Source organism: Ixodes scapularis, unplaced genomic scaffold (genome assembly GCF_016920785.2).
Source record: "Ixodes scapularis isolate PalLabHiFi unplaced genomic scaffold, ASM1692078v2 PGA_scaffold3__209_contigs__length_174095766, whole genome shotgun sequence".
Classification (NCBI taxonomy): domain Eukaryota; kingdom Metazoa; phylum Arthropoda; class Arachnida; order Ixodida; family Ixodidae; genus Ixodes; species Ixodes scapularis.
This window is the reverse complement of record NW_024609868.1, coordinates 114,052,020-114,071,542: the sequence shown is the minus strand read 5'-3', so window position 1 is coordinate 114,071,542 and position 19,523 is coordinate 114,052,020. Positions and strand designations below refer to the sequence as shown.

Here is a 19,523-nt window from a genome sequence, read left to right as displayed (position 1 = left end):
TGTCATTGTGCAATTGAAAAGTTTTTTTTGCCAGACATGGTATTCCAGAGCTTATTGTAACTGATAATGGTAGTCAATTTGTATCTACAGAGTTCAAGGCTTTCTCAGAAAGCTACCAGTTCTGTCACGTGACGTCGAGCCCTCGGTACCCGCAATCTAACGGAGAAGCGGAACGCACAGTTCAGACAGTGAAAAGGCTGCTAGAGAAATCGGCGGATCCATACTTGGCACTTCTGGCTTACAGAAGCACCCCAGGCCCTCTCGGAAAAAGCCCATCGGAATTGCTCATGGGCAGACGCCTGCGCTCTACGCTACCTGTGCACCCTAAAGAGTTGACGCCGTGCACCGCAAGAGGCCTGGCGAGCCTCAGAAGGAAGGATGAGGCGTTCCGTGACAAACAAAGGCGCGACTACGACCACCGCCATGCGGCCAGGCCACTTCCACGGTTGCTACCTGGAGACCAGGTGTGGGTGAAGGACTGTCGAGCCCGGGCTACGGTTTTGAGACCAGCCTCCCGGCCAAGGTCTTATATGGTGCAAACAGAAACAGGAGCAGAGCTAGAGAGGAACCGCCGAGGCCTGGTACTATATAAGGAACCAGCACACGAAACAAGCGGTTCCCTCTATGAATTTCCGCAGGATTCCGGGGAAGGGGAAAATGGAGAGTCAGAAAACGAGGCGAATTTAACAGAGCCTTCCGCGCTCAATTCTGACTCAGCAGCTCAAGAAGAGAGCGGTACACAGGGCACGTACGTCACGCGTTTTGGTCGACCCGTGAAAAGGCCGCAATTTTATGGGTGTAGCTAGCATCACTAAGTTTGTTTTAGGTGTTCCACTGTTTGTTTTTGGGGGCAATATAGTTCAACTGTTGCATTAAAAAAAAAAGGGGGGAAATGTGGTGTCATCCTGACCGCATCATCATAATATTGCTGTACCATCACTGACTGTCATTCACTATCTGACCTGCGTACGTGACTCGCCTCGCTCTCCGCTTATCAGTGATACGGCGGTTGGCGATATATACGCGCGCGGAATAAAGGCTGGGGGTTGTTCTGCTGGGAACTACTTGGTTGGCTGTCACTTTCTTCATCGTGCCGCGAGACGCACGACAGAACCTAACACACATCTTTCATATATTTTATTCAGATGAGGTGACTGACAACTAGAGCAATCGGTCATACAGTAAAAGTGAGGAGAAACTAGATACAGCATTTTACATACAGCGTACAATTAGAGACTATTCGAGAAAAAGATGATGCAGAGTGAAGTTTTACTTTCCGGTATATTTTATGTTTAGAATTAAAGAAATAACTTTACTTCCGCGTACAAAAATAAAGACTAAAATTGTTTAGGTTAGCTCTGTATTTCCGGGACAAACCCTTTCAGGTGCGCGGCGCCACCGCGCCGCATTATAAGGGCTTCGATACTCTCGGTGTACGAATGGATCGTGGCAAGCCGAGATATTTTATCCTGAACGAGGATAACGTCTCGTGATTCTCATATGGTGATGAGATACAGAATATAAGCTATCACCAAGTAAAACAGTAGGTTAAATACCCCGCGAAGAAAACTGTGATAAATAAGATGTCCCTGCATTCAAAATGAGAAGTCCCATGGAGAATCGAATTCGGCACTTTACGCTAAGGCTTCTCTCGATGTACCCATTTAATAAAGTTTCTTCTAACCAGATACGACTGTCCGTGCTACATATATGTCACAGGTTCCTTCTATTGATGACTTGCACAGCCGCCACGCGTGCCAAGACTGAATGCCAGGAAAGGCGCGCACCGTCAGCCACTCCTTTTTTTTGACGATACCGAACAACCTACGTTCAGATACACAAGATGCACCCAGTTTCTCGGATAAAACGCTCACCATAAATATCGTAACTTTTTCTCCTTTAGTGGTAGGCTTGAACTTTGTCAGGAAGCACGAGGGTCCAGTTTTCAACAAAGTCAAAATGAAAGACAATGCTCCCGCGCTGCTTGCACTGCTTTTATACTCACACCATGCATAACGAAAGGACTGTCGCGCCTGGAAGCTACAACCCTGTTCAGATTACGTACAAGAAGTGCTAGGACACCCGCGTGGTTATACAAGATCGGAGTCACGCAGTCTCCGCTTTCCTCAACATGTGCCGTCCGCTGCGACCAAAATCACCTGCTTCTGGAGTGCCCAAACTTTCAATCACAACGAGATACGCTTTTCCAGCGTCTCCGGGCGATCGGCGTGGCACATGCAACTGCAGATGACCTGACTTTTCCTAGCGGTTCTCGATCACACCGTGAAAAGACGCAGCGCTTTCTACTCGACTTCTTAAAATCGACGACTCTGCTTACACATTTGTGACCATATCTTCTTAGCCGAACGATACTCCCGATGTAATTGCGTACTTTGGAGCGCACATAAGTGCTGCTTTAGGACAATATGTGTGAATGTAAATATGTATGAGTGAGGATGTATATGAGCAACAGAGTCAACACATCAATGTTAGGCTAACCGCTTACTATTAAAACGTCATTCTCTCTCTCTGCACTGCCGTTTTCATCGTAGCTCGCTTTATCTTGCGTTTGTCGGATAAGGTTGTGAAATATCCAACTTTCAACCGTTACTTGAACGACTTTTAGGACAGTATCAGGATCCAATGTTTTTTTGTTTGTTTTTTCACAAGGTCGTTGGACTCCCATGTTGTAAGCACAATCTCTTCATCCTCTGGGATATGAGGTTCCTCGAGTGTAAGAGACTGGCCATTTGGGTAGTGATCACAGCCTCCTTAAATACACAGACTTGTTATTAGGGGGTCACACAGAAATGCTGAGTTCATTTCACGAGTGTTGAATGTTCAGCCTGTAACGTTCTCCACAGAGGAAACACAAAGGTAATGATTCTGGTGTGGAATACATTTGACCCATCTAGGGCGCAAGGAATCAAATTTCGTTAGCCCAACGCCGGAATCAAGATGTCTTTGTATGCACGAAATGCCTCTCGGGTGGAGCGTGTCAGGAAGCGCTTTGGCACGAACGTCTTCTCCCCGTCCAGCATGACAGAGATCACGGCCTTCTGGTTGGCACCTTGGCGCGAACATTGTAGATCCTCTTTCGTGAAGTACTCTTGGGCAGCAGACACGTTCTCAGGGCTCAGCTTGCACCTCGTGTAAGGATCCGGCTCATACCACGCGCCATGATTTTCCTTACCTAGAGCGTAACACTGTCGCCATGCTAACCTTGCCTATATTTTAACACGGCCGACAGTGTATGCGCACAATTGCATTTAGGCGGGGCTCGAATATATGGGTGTTCTGCTGTCTGTCGGTGTGCCTCTTTGTGCCTGATATTACCGCCCGTAACGCCAGCGAGTGGGATGGCGACAGGCACGACTGCTCAGTAAACAGGCATCGGCGGCCATATTTTGCTGGTTGAAGCGAACACCGTCATCCTCGACAGCGAGCGAGGAAATTCAAAAAAGACTGAATTGGCCGTAGCGACAAGTGTCGTCTGTTACTTCCGTCAACTATTGCGCCATAATCGTGATCTTCGCGAGGAATCGCGAGGAAATGATTGTTGTTAGCCACAAAACACTATGCATGCAGAAAGGGAATGTTTAAATATGTTTTTATTCTAAATATAAGTCAGGGATATATATGAGAGAGAGATGGAGATAGAGGGGAAGAGAGAGGAGCATATAGTGTCGTAGGAAAATAACGTAAACAAAGTTCCCAGAGGCCGATAGCTGCAGGATCTTTTCTCGGGTCACTAGCTCGTAATATGATAGCTCTTTGCGCACAGTAGTTTCTCCTCACTTTTACTGTGTGAAAAATGTCTATATTTATCGATGGCCTCATTTGAATAAAATTATGTAAAAGATATCAGTTAGTTTCATAAAACTGGAACTCAGAGTCACTTCTCGTATAGGGCACTGCTAAGTGTAGGCTTTGAAAAATTAACCATGTTGAATATACCTGAGACTGGGGTAGAAAATAACATAAAAGTCGAAGAAACAGAAAGTGACAGGACGACGTCTCAAACTCAGCTACCAAGTTTATTTAGTCCTCCTCCTTATATAGCCCAAGAGTTGCCCCTTTGTGTTGGTGGTGGGCTGTTTGTGGGCTATATAACGAGGAGGACTAAATAAACCTGGTAGCTGAGTTTGAGACGTCGTCCTGTCCCTTTCTGTTTCTTCGACTTTTATGTCCTTTTCTACCCCAGTCTCAGGTATATTCAACATGGTTAACATCCACCAGCTCGCCTGCACCCTTACTATTTTATCTTTGAAAAATTACCATACTTTGGGGAGTTGTCTTCTTTCCCAATCAAAAATTCCAACATGTTTTTCATAGAAATGAATTCCGATATAGAATATGACAGGGTACCCAAATTTAAAAAAAAAAAAACGAAGGTTTTTTTTTATTTTTTTAATTTGCATCGGATTTTTTTGTTGCTTGAAGTTTTTCTCATGTTTGCCTAAATATATACCGACTATCGTATCACTCAGATACCTTATTTAGTTTTTAAATGATAGCCATATATAAGTAGAATATTATCTTAAAGGTATATGATAATGATTAAATTATTTCATGAGATACAGGTCGCCAAATTTTTCCATTTGTCGTTCGAGCGGCCCTTTTTGGCAATTTTTAGAAAACGAAATATAATATAAATAAATAAAATTACTATATATTACAAGCAAGGTGTACTGATAGCTTGTTTCTAAAAAGTATTAGAATTCTCCTTTTTTTCGTTTTAGTAATTCACTTTCAAACATGCCCCCTCCATCAGTGCGCGTAAATACAACTGTCCACCTCTTCATGCCTTATGGTTTTTTCTATTCCCACATTTTTTTTTTTTTTTTTTTTTTGTCAAAACTAAGTTTGGATTTGTTCATACCAGACACATAAAAACATCAGTTGATTTAAAAATGTCGACCAGCTACCCTTTGGTCGATCTTATCTGAAATCACCCTGCAGTGCCATTTCCTTACATTACCCGAAACTGGGGCGAAACTGGGACGTTTCGACGCATACCCGTGCCACACGGGCAACTCGAGTGCCATTTACAACGAATGACATTTGAACGATCGGCCAATCAGCGCGCGACACTCCGAGCGTGGAGCGTTCCACGCGCGACAGATCGCGAGCCGATTCATCGATCACACGAATGTCATTCGTTGTAAATGGCATTCGAGTTGCCCCTGTGCCACGGGTATGCATCAAAACGGGGAAGAGAAAGGCAAAATGATAGGAAGGCGACGTCTCGAACACAAGGTTTATGCCACGGCTCTGGTTTATTCAGTTCACTCTCCTATATTATATACCCCCACTCTTATACCGCCCTCTAAATACTATACAGGCTCCGCTAGCATACACAGTTTCACTAAGTTTCGCTTGCTGGCAGCCTGGCACCGATGGAAGAATGAAGGAGAAAAGGATTACATCACAAAGAGGTGGCCAGAAGGTTGAAGGAAATTATCTGCAGGGCCATTTGAATGAAATACAACTAACTATCACAGCTGAGACAGGTGGGACAAAGAAAGTGAGACTCACCTCCTCGCTGCTCTGGCCCAGTCTCAACTAGGGATGTCGCGAACCACCCTAGGTTCGATTTCAAAAGGTTTTCGATATTTGCGAAGTGAACTGAGGTTCGATATCGAAAGATTTCGATATTTTCGTACCGACCGAGGTTCGAATTCGAAAAATTCGGAACTTTCGATCACAGTAGAGTTTCGAATTCGAAAAGTTCGAAGCTTTCACGGTTTTTAAAATTTCGGGTTCGAATATTTCGAATATTTTTTCACTTGAGGCTCGATAAATTCGAAGATTTCTAACTTTCCTAACTTGAAGTTCGAGATATTCGAAAAATCTGAATTTTTGGGGATCTGAAGTTCGAAAAGTTCGAAGATTTTGAAATTTTTGGAAATAAAATTCGAAAACCTCAAACGCTTCGATTTTTTATATACATGAAGTTCGAACAACTCGAAGATTTCGAATTTCTTTGTGCATAAAGTTCGAAAAGTCCGAAAGTTTCGAAATTCGGGGGGAAAAAAGAACTTCGAAGATTTTGAATTTTGAGTTTTCAAAGTTCGAAATCCGGTTTTCAAGTTCCTCCACAGTTTCAGTTTCAAATAACGTTTTCACGACTCACTGGTTTCCACGAAATCAAGTTTAGAAAAGTTAGGGTGTGATATCTAGACTCTGCGAAGTTGGTCAGGCAATTAAATGAGACGACCAGTGTCCCGGATGTGCTGGAATATTTGCCAGTGCCGAGTGACGTGTGACCATAAATCAGTAATTGTGACCGCCAGCCCGAGGGGGGGTCTTTGACGTGCATCACGCAGTAGTGATCACGCGAACACACTGTTTTACGATACTCATCTAGTTCGAAATGGCCAGGGGCGGGCAGGAGGTTGAGGCTCAGAAAAACCTTGAAGCGACCTGGCAGACTACCTCCCCACCCCTTGCACGCTGGTAGTAATCCGATCGAACGCCGCCCGAGTGACGCTGGCATATAGTAAGTTAAGTTTGTAATTGTTTAGGAGGTTTATATTCTGGGACGGAGGAATCGCCTCGCAAAAAGCACAGAACCCGACACAACTCGAGGTCGAGGAGCGTTCTACCATACAAGTGGCGTCGGAAGAGGAAAAACGGGAGAGGAGGGGGGGGGGGGGGGGGGGGGGGCTGGGGTTCAGCCCCCCCTTCTAGATATTTCGGACTTATTTTAATCTGAAATTATTTAGGCATATGTATAGCTACTGTCGCTCTTCACTACATAAAAGATCGCGTAGATGGTCATTGTTAGAAACTCGTTGTCAGAAGGCACTACTCGTCACATGCTGAGTGGTTCGGAAGTTCAAAGCTATGTCTTAACGACCTAAATAACTGTGCCAATGGTAAAAAAAAAAAAAAAAAAAAAAAAAAAAAAAAAACATATTAATAAATGCGGGGATAAAAAGCTAGAGGAAAAAAAAACTATCAAGAACTCGCCGGAAATGTTGCAGTCTTGCATATTCAGAGGTTCAGAACTTCGAAACAACTTTCTCCTACCAAAATGTGTACAGGCTAAAAGAAACACGTCCCAGGAACGTGAAGCGAAAAAAAAAAATGTTTTAGTTTAATGATGTGCTGAACTTTAACAATATTAGAAATCTTCTCCCATGAGTTAATTTATCCCTTAACTTGAAAAAAACAATAAATACATTATTTTGTATTCTGCAGATGGCAATGATATGTACTGTCTGTGGTGTTAATTTAAATGCGATACCTCAAACAACTTAGACGAAAATAAACACATGTAGATACTTGTTCGGACATTTCTTCGAAACTCAGCTTAAATAACAATAATCATATCTTAAGACTACACTTACCTATGCTATACATAGATCAATCTTAAAAAGTTTAACATCTCTACCATAAATAGCTTCGGCTACATCGCGCTTCAAATCTGGCACAAGCGATAAACGTCAAACACCCGTCGTCCTTCCTCGCTCCTTCGGGAATTTATTTCTTTAAAACTAAGCATGCCAGAACATTGAAATAAACGGCATTGTCTTTCGTAAAGAACGCAACACCGCATGTAAAAGTTCGAGAAAAAAAAAATTACGAATGTGCCTCAGTACTTGAATTCAAATGAGACCGTCCGCCGGTCTTTCGAAGTTCGACGAACTTCGAACTTTTACCTTAAAAGGTCGAAGGTCGTCGACCTTGTGACTTCTCAGGATTCGAAAGTTCGAAACTATAAATAAGGTCGAAAGTTCGAAAATTATCGAATTCCTGAGCACAGGAAATTCGAAAGGTCGAACAGCTTCGACCTTTTTAGTGCAAGAAATTTGAAGGTTCGAAAATCATCGAATTTTTGGTCAGTCAAGTTCGGAAGTTCGGCAAGAGTCGAATTTTGCAGCGTGATAAGGTCGAAAGTTCGAAAAGGATAGAATTTTTTAGCGTAATAAGTTCGACGGTTCGAAAAGCGTCGAACTTCTTAGCTTAACAAGCTCGAAAATTTGACTTCCGTCGAATTTTACGATATAGAAAAGTCGAATGTTCGAAATCTTTCGAACCTTTTGAACCGCTTGAATCGATCATCGAAACTTCGATTCGAAAAAAGTTCGCGGCATCCCTAGTCCCAACTAGGGGTGTCGCGAACCGGCCGAGGTTCGAGTTCGACCAGGTTCGACTTTTTCGACCTTTTGGTGGAAAATTCGACGAACCTTGTATTGAGGTTCGACTCGTGTGCGCATGCGCGACAGGCTGGCCAGTTGGCTTCGGATTGGATGGTAATGGCTAAGGGATAAATTAAGGGCAGCGCTGATTGGTTATTTCACTTAATACAGTACAAAAAAAATTAAGTTATTAACCTCTTCAGTGATTAGAATTAGTTTTTTTTAATTGCAACTGCTTATAAAATAAAATAATTATTTTCTTAAAAAAACATTCTCCAAACCTAGACATGCTTGTATCAAGGTCTGGCCACACTGTCCACAAAGTCGAACCAGTGGTCGAACCGGTCGAATCTGGGGAAAAGGTCGAAGGTTCGTCGAACCAGTTCGACCCAGTCGAACCCCGAAAGTTCGACTTAAAAATCTGGTTCGACAAAAGTTCGCGACACCCCTAGTCCCAACCCGGTGTTTGGGTAAAAAGGAAAATTGGCGGCTCCCTCGCCTGTGTGAAAAGGCGGAAAATGCATGATTTTATTTTATTTTATTTTTTGTCTGGCTTTTCAAAGGTTATTCTGATGATATCCCTCACGGCCTGGCAATAGACAAAAAATGCAGAGGAGAAGGACGTTTCACCTTAGCATGCACTAACTGCGAAGGCTGTGCAAACGCGAGCGGGTAGCCTTGACTGAAGCAATCGCCGTGTTTTGGTTTTAGGCTAGGCGGCGCAAGTTACCGCCTTTTGTGAAGGGTACAGCCAGGTACAGCCGTTAACATTCTTTCGTCTAGCGACCCAACACCGTGCCCATTTTCGTGCCTGCACCCTGCACCACCTGCACGCCCGCACCCCGCATGCACACCGAGAAAATGACGGGCGCTGAGTACCCAAGCTCGCTGCTCAGGTTGCGAGAGCTGCAGGAAAGCTTTGAGAGAGAATATAAAGACGCAGAGACGGAAGATCGGAACTCGCTAATCCACCGCTATATTGCCTCTGTTGATGACAGCGATGATCGTTTCCTACTCGGTGACTTCGGTTCAGGTCGGTTCCTCTTCCTTACCTAAACTTTAGTACAGCGCATGCTAAAGCTCTACGTGTGCTAAAATATATATATATATAAAAAAAAGCCTAATCGTCACTGTGTATTCGCCGAACTCGGAACGCGTCTTGGGCTTCGTTGCTCTCGCGAGGCCGACGAGACGAGCATCTCCTGCTGAATGTAAACAAATACAGAACGTGCACACCGAGGTGCCGCCGATTGGCTTGACTGCGTACAACTTGGTTTGGAAGTGACTGTCCCGAACTGGTCGCTTTCGTTCGTGATCGTCGCTTTTGTGAAGAGTATGAACGCACCTGAAAAGACTCCGCTGATGTGCTCACGGGCCACGGTCCTGGGTATCGGCTATTTTCTTACTCGGGTCGTGTTGGCTTTAGCCAACTTCTCGCGCATTACGAAAGCAACTCAAAGATGAGTTTACGTACGCACGCAATTTCGCAAAAATGACACACGCACGCAAAAGCCCAAAACGTGCTTTGCGTTCGCTACGTACACAGTGGCGACGACGCTATTTCTTCGCGTGTGGCCTTCTAAAACTGCCAAATGAAAAAAAAAAAAAAAAAAAAAAATTACGAACCCGTTGCATCTTTCAGACATGGACTGGATTAATACCTCTAGACCGCTGACTGCGTCGGACCTGCGCGGCCGCGTGGTGGTGCTGGACTTCTTCACCTTCTGTTGCATCAACTGCCAGCACGTGTTGCCCGAGATCAAGCGCCTCGAGGAGGAGCTTCCCCCGTCCTCGGGGCTGCTGGTGGTCGGCATCCATTCGGCCAAGTTCCAGCACGAGAAGCGGCCGTCGAGCATCGGACAGGCGGTGCAACGCCTGGGCATCAACCACCCCGTCGTCAATGACTCCTCGAGCCGGCTTTGGCGAAAGTTGTGGGTTAACTGCTGGCCCACAATGGTGGTCCTAGGGCCCTCGTCGCAGGCCCTGCTCATGCTGGTCGGCGAAGGGTCCACGAGTTTCCTGCATCTTTTCTGCCGAGCAGCGGTGGACCACTTTGGACCCGACCTGCGGCTCAGTGCGTTGCCATTGGACCCAGGCGGCACGCCTTTTTCCAAACCCCTCCACTTTCCTGCCAAAGTGTTTGCCACCGAGACGAGGCTGGTCGTCGCCGACACGGGACATCATCGGGTGCTGGTGGCGGACCATGACGGCAGAGTGCTGTACACGGTCGGGTCGCCGGAGCCAGGATGGCGGGACGGCGCCCTCAATGACGCCCGCTTCAACGGTCCGCAAGGGGTCGTATGGAGGGACCCTCACTTTGTGTACGTCGCAGACACGGGGAATCACACCGTTCGCGAAGTGGACTTGGAGCAGGCGCAAGTACGGACCGTGGCGGGCACGGGGCAACGGGGCTCCGACCTGGAGGGGGGCAGGCAGGGACCCCAGCAGCCGCTTAGTTCGCCGTGGGACCTCTGTTTGGTGGAAGACATACTCTTCATTGCCATGGCCGGCTCCCACCAGCTCTGGGCGCTTGCGCTGCGGGATAGCCAACTCTTTGGAAAGCTGTGAGTTCGGAGAGTGCTGCACACGATCGAGTTCAACAGTTGCCGTGCTTGTTCCGTCTTTTCAGGCATCTCGGCGCGGGCACGTGCTTGCGCATCGCGGGCAGCGGCAGCGAGGAGAACAGGAACAACAGTTACCCGTTGCGAGCCTCGTTTGCCCAGCCCTCGGGAATTGCCTTCCATCCGCCGGATGTGCTCTGCATTGCCGACAGTGAGAGCTCGGCAATCCGGACGTTGTCTCTGCGGACTGGAGCTGTGAAAAATCTTGTTGGTGGAGCCCTTAATCCTACGGTAGGCACGTTCCTGGGTTCTTCTTGACTCTAATTCAAATGCCGGAGGACGGAGCGGGCCTTTGCATCTTTGCACTCCCTTTAATTAGATCAACATCTTCACAGAAGTACCTGAGTAGGGTAGACTAAATAGTGAATGCTTAATGAAATACTAAAAACAGTATTTGAAACTGTATAGTATGAATGTTGCAGTTTCAAACCTGATGGCAGAGGCACACTGCTGTTCAACCTTAAAGGTGCACTGAAGACATTTCTGAGATTGTCTCTTCTTGGTGATAACTTGCCCATGGGCTCCAAGCATCCAGAAATCCAGAAATTATGCCGGTGCGACGTCTATTTCCCTACCATACTCAAAATGTGGTCGAAGTTCGTGCCACGCCCCATTGTGAGAAGAAAAATTGAGCACAAAATTCAGTGGAGGCGCCGGCGGCGTGACAACGAGCGCACAGCAGCCAGTCACAAGCAGCCTCTCTTGGAAAGGCAGCTTGCGGTTGGCTGACGCACGCACATCGTCATACCGTCGGCGCCCCCGCTGAATTTTGTGCTTTAGATTTTTCTGCTCATAAAGGGGCACGGCACAAACTTCTATTACATTTTAGTAAGGAAATAGACGGTGCACGAGCATAATTTTTTCGATTTCTCGGATGCTAAGATCCTGTAGAGTGAGTTATCAACAAGAACAGACAATCTCAGAAACGTCTTTAGAACAGACAATCTCAGAAACGTCTTTAAATGCATTTAATAGTGCCACATGAGAGCCAGGCTTTGGCGAAGGGACACTCTCCTAGCAACTTGTTTTGCCTGTTGTGTGAGGAGGCATAAGCAACCTCCAGACCTGGGTGTGTGGAGGAAGTTGGACCACTTATGCGATTGACTGATTGCTTAGCACGTTTTGGCTGTCTATTCATATGAAACAAACTGCAAAACACCGATTCATGTCGTTGGAGTTTTGTGCTGTAGTAAGGTGGATAGTCGAGCTAGTTGGTAGTTGTGCAAGATTTGGGGAAAACAGTGCTATAAGACAAGGACAAAGAGAAGGAACATCGATGCACAAGAGCAAGACAACAGGTAATGGAGGTCTACCCCATCATCTGTAGGGGAAGTAACCGTGCGGGCCATGCATCACTGGCATTATCTGAAAAAGAGTTGGAATTTCTAAGGATATGACGATAAAGGTACCGCATGGGCCACCATGAACGGGGGGCCTGCTATTATGGGGGCTGTGTGCCACATACGCGCGTGAAGGATTTTCTCTTTTGTCTTCGTTTTCTTCTAGTAAACCATATAGTGGTGAGTCAGCGCTTGTCCTGTCGTGTATGTTCCTTCTCTTTGTCCATGTCTTGTAGTGTTTTTCTTTTTTTTTCTAAATTAGTGTGCTGTGTTGTTGCAGTGAAGTAAGAAATATTTGGATGCTGTGTTGCCTTTTTCGATGGCCCCACCCCAAGGATGATGTACATGCCAGTTTTCAGTTTCTCTGTCAAACTCGATAGCTGCATTTTGGTGCTCTTGACCAAACATAACCTCCAAAGGGTCATTAAAGTTAAAATACTATGCACCTCCAACGAAATGAGATTTGCAGCTTGTTCCTTAATATTGGTAAACTGCCACAGTATATGGTAATTGGGCCGCTGCTTGAGCAGTTCAATTGCCTCCTCTTGGCCCAATTCAGAGGTTGAGAATGTACTGTCATGCGATGAGTAGTTTAACAATAACCGCTACGATAATGTCCCCGTGCCAGTGTTGGGAGCTTGCGCAGCAGTGTTAAAGGATGACGTGCAAAATTATGTTCTGCCTGGCAGAAAACTCTTCCCCAGTGTCCTTCTCTCTATTTCTTCTTGCACTCTCCTTGGACAGGGAGCTAATCCATGCAGAGAGGAAAGGTTTCCTCCTTTCTGGCTGCATAGGGCTTTAGGGTTGGAGAGCATGGAAAACTTAATTGCGGGCCAGTTCTACAAATCACTGGGGTAATCTGAGCATAGTGGAGGACTCCTTGCTAGCATGCTTAGCTTCCCACTTTTGCTCAGATTTCAAAAAGTGGAAGGCTCGCCTTTTGGGAAAATGTCAACTTCTGTCACCTCTACCAGGTCACTTAGCTATTCCTCTGCTGCCCATTTACCCACTGGACAAAAATCTCATTTTATTTTTTTCTCTTCTCCCAACAGGACCTGTTTTGTTTCGGGGATGCCGACGGCAGCGCGCTGGATGTCCGGCTCCAGCATCCCCTGGGCGTTTGCTGGAGTTCCGACAAACAGCTTCTCTACGTGGCCGACAGTTACAACCACAAGATCCGGAAAGTGGACGTGCAGAAGCGCCTCTGCACCACGCTCGCCGGCACCGGCGTCGCGGGTGACGCTACCGGGTCCTTTTCGGACGAAGTGCAGTTTGATGAGCCCGGCGGCCTCTGCGTCGTAGGCTCCCGCCTTTATGTTGCCGACACCAACAATCACTGCGTCAAGCTGGTTCACCTGGACTTGGGTTTTGTGGAGAAGGTAACTTTGACCCTGCCGGATGCGACCGACTCCAGGGACGAGGATAGTGCCAGTATGGACGTGAGCAGAGTGGCTCTGGCGCCAGAAGCGTGCCTGCGGTTAGTTCTGGAGCTCCCGGCGGACCTTGCGCCCGGCGCTCCCCACCAATGGAGACTCTCCTTCGACGAAGAGTGCTGGCTGCCCCTCTCTCCCTGCTCTGGGACTCTCGGGGAAACCGAGGTCGCCGCGAAGCTCCGGCTGCGGTCGGAAAACGTGGCACGCCTGGACGTGCGAGTGATTCTGGAGACCTACACGTGCAGGAACGGGACGTGCACTCCTCGGCTCCATTCGTTTCGCGTTCCCGTTGCTGTGGCCGGCCGGGGCAAGCTACTTGGTGAATGCCGCATCACGAAAGAAATGTACGAGGAGTGAGCGTGGATCTCGTTCGACAAGTGCTAAGCGGCGAGGGTGCTGTGAAAATAAGTAACTAATGCCGGGGAGCAACGGGGATGATCCTCTGCCTCCCTTTCGAGGCCGGCTTCGGCCAGTTTGAGCCAACAAACGGCTAATGCTGTTTAGCTGTGTACATGTACATCCGGTCAAAGTTCTAAGGGTGAGCGCTCGTTTATCCAGCATTCTTTCTCGCCATGGAGCAAAAAGAGACACTGGAGAAGATTAATATGTATCAGAGATTTGCAGTAATATCCCAAGTCGTCGTACACCCCACTCCATCACTTCAAATATTCTAAATTTGAACCCCGCAATTCACAAACACCCGTACTCCCTGAACATTGCGACCGTGAACCACAAGGTTGGCAGATGTTCCGGGACGAAGACGAGAGAAAAGAAATTGAACTTTTTCACTTTTTTCGAAATGGACAACTGAGTGTGTAGTACTATGCAATTTTATGATGGTAGCTAGGACCATACTGCTGCAACATTTCTAAAAGTTAGTTTTTTTTTAAGAACCATTACCGAATAGAACTGCCTACTGAAAGAGACCATTGACAGCCCATTGCCTTAGGACTTTTTCTCAATGCTTAATATATTTACTATACATGTGCATATAGTGGATTTGGATTTTAAAGCGAATGCATTAGTGGTTTTGGCCGAATATCTTTTATTCAAATATCGATTAGTTTCTTCAAAACCTTCCACTACTGTTGCATCGTGGTTGATTTCGTGACGGTTGTTTCCGAGCTTCCACTGGTTGATTTCTAAGCGAAGTTAATTTTAATCTAAGTATAAATATAAACTATGGTCTCAGAAAGTCCAGTGCCTACATTGGGATTGCAAAGTAAATGACGGATTTGACATAACATTAAACCTGTTGAGGTGCCAACCTATACCTAATCGAGAGGATTTATAAATCTTTCTATGCCAATATCCTTCCACATGATGAAAATAGCTCAAAGGACGAAGTGAAGAAACACCCGGCAGGAGAAAACTTCTTTCAATCTTAAATTTGTATAAAAAAAAAAAATCATGAATGACGTTACGTGATTGCGATATTTGTACTTTTGGAGAGGTAATCACGGCGGCTTAGCCTTGTTGAGCACGCTTTTTAGCGGGCACCGGTGTATTGCAAAGAAGAAACACACGCGGAAGCAAATTTTGCGTATGTTGCTTCTCCGCAGTGCTCCAGTGCTTGGCAAGTTGCACGCTCAACAGGGCTAACCCGCCGTGATCAACGCTCGAAAAATATTAATATCGCAGTTTATCTCGAAATAAATGTCAAATAGCGTATTATTCGAAACTACTTTTCGAAATTCGGATAGTCGGGCAGTCTTAGTATTTAAGGACTTGCCTGGTTGAATTTGTTTTTTTCTTATTTGTTATTGCTGTTTTGTATTGAAGATGTGCCACCTTTTACTACGTCCTTTGACTTGTGTTATATTCACACTTATCTGACCCCTAGCGGGGTCTGTCAAATACATAAATGAATAACTTCAGTGCCTTGTCTGGTAGCGTGCCAAAGGCAGCATAATAGTCCCTCCCGGGCCGCCGGTTGCCGACCCCTGGTTTAGCCGATGAAAGTACACGCACAGGAGGATGACAAATATTATGATGTCGTGCATTAGAAGCTCTCTGGTCCCGTCATCGTCTGAATCTCCAAACGATGTCGGCAACGCCAGGAGCTAAAATTCGTAAGAAAAAATTGCAATATAGTTGGATAGTGGCTCCTGTGATAAAACATCATTAGCTCGGTGCGCGCGCGCATCGAGCTTCACCGCTTTGCATCGGAGTGCTAGGAGCAGCGGTTGACATGGGTGATGGTGGAGCGCATGTGTTAGCGCGATAGACTCGGTAATTATGCTCGGTAATATTACAAATCGACCTTCTTTAATCCAAATTGTAAATTGACCTAAAAAAAAACAGTTGAGAAATAAATAAAATGCGGGTCTATATCTGATAAATATGGTATATATAGTTTCCGCGCGACAGTCATTGAAAAAGCAGCGAACTTTAACTCAACTCTGGCTCCATCGCCTCTTTATAGAGCATTGTCGTTTTTAAATCACAAGAGTAGGTTTTCATACGTGTTTAGGGGTGGTTGTTCTTGCAGTTTATGATATTAGTCTTGCGTTTGGTAGTTGCATAAAACTGGGGGACGCATTTAAGAGCGCAGCTCTTAGGCGCCCGTTTCCGGCTTGAGCGGCGTCGCCGTCGGCGTAACCGCGCGGTGCGTTATGGGATGTTTCCCATAATGACGTCACCGCGCGTTGCATTATGGGTAATTTCCCCCGCTAAATTTCGCGGAAAAAATTCCCCGCTAAATTTAGTGGAAAATATTTCCCGCTAAAGTTAGCGGAAAATATTTCCCGCTAAATTTAGCGGGAAGTTTAGCGAAATTTTTCCACGAAATGGGAGGAGGGGAGAATACGGATGAGGAGGAGGGGCATACGCTCCTCTCATCCTCCTCCTTCCCTTCCTCCTCCTCAAGGGCTGCGCTCTAATTCGGCGTTACAGGGGGCTATAAACGTCTAATTTTTTAAAGCGAAGTTGTTATGCGCTAGGGTCTGGGAAAAAATGCGTCCGCGGATGTTGACAGAAAGCTTCCCGTTGGTCGTGGCAAGTATGAATAAATAAAAAGAGGGGCAACCAGCGTGAGTCAGCCGTCTTTGGCATTGAGGTCCTGATCCCTTGTTACCATCTCTAGGCATCGTCCTCGAGGTAGTCCTTGAGTTCGTCCTAGCTGTCGTCCTCTAGGACGTCGTAAAGATAACAGCTTCGCTGGTCCTCCGTCTTCACGTGAAGTGGAAGGGCTCTACAATTTTTTATTGATAGATACGTTTTAGCGGATATGCAAATTTTACTGGCATTTTACATACATTATCTTTACCAGCTAAATAAACTACCGAGCGTAAAAGAGGGGGGGGGGGGGGGTAGCGGTTTTATCTCAGCTGAAATGTTGCGCCACATTTCGTTTGTCTTTTTTTTTTTTTTTTTTTAATTCCCATTGTAGTGGAACTTACTCTAAAAAGAAGGCCCTGTGTTCCCGTTGCGCCCTCTAAATGGTGTTTTTTGTTTTGTTTAAAAAAAACAAAAAAAGAAAGATTTGTTTAAAAAACCGTGAAAGCTACACTAATGCGGTTTGTGCAAGTGATTTATATGGTCGTTAATTAACTAAAACATGTTAATTAACTTTTTTAACTATTGAAGATACACATATATGGTTCTCATTAGAACTTTGCTGATCATCATCGAAAACAACTCAATCTACAATAGAAACTTTGAGCACGAGGGAAGTGCGTTGTGGCATTAAAGTTACCACTCGTGCAGCAGGAGCAAGGCTGCAGGAGGGAGTAAGGAAGGAGCAGTCCCGGATATCCACCTCTTAGCGGGCGATCCCGGAACTACTGATCGAAGGCCAAGTACCGTGTTGATCACTTTGGGGAGCATCTGTGAGCCGTCTTCATAAAAACAACAAAAAGGATGATGAGCAGTATGAAAAGGGGGGTTCCTTCTTTTTTAAGCTTCCCAAAGACAACTTCTTTTATGAAGAAAACGACATACTAGATTTTCTTAGTAAGAAATGTTTAGTTTTCGGTGAAATTGTATTTATTACGTCAATAAAATAGGTCTGCGCAAGTGTCTAACCAGTATATTGTATTTTTGTCATTGCCTTTTTTTTTTTCTTTTTTTTTTCCTGCTTTCTTCTTTTCTGTAATGCCTCTGGACCCTGAGGGGACAATAAATGAATTCATAACTAAAGTGTAGTCTGGTGCTCGGGTCCTCATCTGGCGACCTCTCTTTACCTCAGGTCCGAGTCAGTTTTGTCATTTCTAAAATACAGGGTGATTCAAGGAGACGCCAAGCTCTTCAAATCGACCGCAAAATTCGGTTTCTTAACCTATCGCGCTACGACTTTCTGCAGCGTTGCTCACAGATGGTGCATTTTTTTTTTTTTTTTGTAAAATTTGCAAAGAGCGAACTTACCTGAGGAAAAAGTAAAGAAAGAAAAAGGCTTCGCTTCTATGAAAACGCAGCGACGCCACCGGTCTTCAAACAACACGGTGCCGTTTCGCAAGGGAGACAAGAGATGGCGCAAGGAACGCTGCCAACGAACGAGCATACGGCGCCGAGAGCCGGCCTCTACAATCTTTTCGACTCAAAAGCGGCGCGCGTTCCGCAGGCAGCGACAGTCGCGGAACCAAAAATAGGCGCGGTGGCAAAAAGGAACTGCAGTTGCTTGTCTGCTAAAGACGCCGGCTCTCGGCGTCGTATGCTCGTTCGTTGGCGGCAGTTGGCGTCGCGACCGCTTGCGCCATCTCTTGTCTCCCGTGCGAAACGGTGCCGTGTTGCTTCAAGACCGGTGGCGTCGCTGCGTTTCTATTGTAGCTAAGCCTTTTTCTTTTGTTTACTTTTTCCTCGGGTAAATTCGCTCTTTGCAAAATTCAAAAAAAAAAAAAAAAAAAAGCACCATTTGTGGGCAAGCTGCACGAAGTCGCGGTCGATTTAAGAGCCTGGCGTCTCCTTGAATCACCCTGTATATATATATATATATAAAACTCCTTTTTTATCTTTTTAGATTGGAACCGTCTTCTTACTTCTGTTGCCATAATCCAGTCCGATTGTTTGTGTCTTGCCTTTACAGTTACATTTTATAAAATTGTATTTATTGTACGACTGTCGACCCTAAAGGTGTTGAAGTAAACAAATGAATAGAAAAGGAAGTAAATAACGACGATAAATTTGTTTTCTTTGTTCCCCTTCTACAGAGATAATTATCGTCATTATTGTCTAGATCACTTGCACCTTTGCATTAATTACATCGTCATCCTTGTAAGTAAATTACGGCTACCTCGCACAATATTGACAGGTGGTATGCTCGATACCCAATAAAAAGTTTACATACCATGCAAACAATTTTTTTTTGTAACTGCTTAATTTTAATAATTGTATTTTTTTGAAAGGAAACAGGGCAGACGAAGTTGGGATTCGTGGAGCCGACTGATTAGTAGTGGAGCCCATTACTCGAATTCCTCTTGATCACTAAACTTTTGCCCTAATCACCCTAACCGTTGTTAATGTGCAAAATACAAAAAAAAAAAAAAGAAAACAAACAGATAAAACCATTGCCAATGGCGGTTTCCAATTGCTTGTTTCCCATATATTTTCAAAACGTCGCACGACAGTAATTTTGAATTACGCGCCAATCCGCCGCCTGCTAGATCGCAAACTCAACGATGAAGTTAACTCAATCGGTCGCTGATTGGCCGCCCTTTTGGTCACGTGATGTGACGTTGCGATTGAGTTTTCCCTACGGATTCCGATGAAGTTCGAGCTATGCTGTTGAAATAATGAAGTTCGCGGTGACGTCAAAATGTCGTCACGATTGAGTTCGGCGATGGAGATAACTTTGTAGTAGTCGGGCAGCAAAAGTTGCCAAAGTCAATGAAGATGGCGACGTTCATGCCCGCGGACGGGGCGGACCAAAGCGGACTATCGCTACGTTTTTATGTGTTCGCCGTTCAAGGTTCGTCAGGGACGTAATCGGGGAATACTGCCCGACACTCGCTGGTGCTGACATTTGCCGTGGAAGCTTTGGCGGCG

General features: G+C 45.6%; 1 protein-coding gene across 1 annotated transcript; it reads left to right on the top strand.

The window, feature by feature from the left end:
- The first annotated feature begins 8,937 nt into the window (after positions 1-8,937).
- Positions 8,938-17,602, top strand: LOC8030966 (NHL repeat-containing protein 2). Its single transcript, XM_002403827.5, has 4 exons — positions 8,938-9,180; positions 9,790-10,711; positions 10,777-10,999; positions 13,161-17,602. The coding sequence occupies exons 1-4, from the start codon at positions 8,994-8,996 to the stop codon at positions 13,896-13,898; spliced, it is 2,070 nt and encodes a 689-aa protein (XP_002403871.3). The 5' UTR covers positions 8,938-8,993; the 3' UTR covers positions 13,899-17,602.
- The last annotated feature ends 1,921 nt before the right edge of the window (positions 17,603-19,523 follow it).

Excerpts from the sequence above, each read along its gene's own strand:
- LOC8030966 (XM_002403827.5), top strand. The coding sequence starts at position 8,994 with ATGCACACCGAGAAAATGACGGGCGCTGAGTACCCAAGCTCGCTGCTC. Across the intron at positions 10,712-10,776 it reads AGCCAACTCTTTGGAAAGCT|GCATCTCGGCGCGGGCACGT; the intron begins GTGAGTTCGGAG and ends CCGTCTTTTCAG. Across the intron at positions 11,000-13,160 it reads GTGGAGCCCTTAATCCTACG|GACCTGTTTTGTTTCGGGGA; the intron begins GTAGGCACGTTC and ends TTCTCCCAACAG.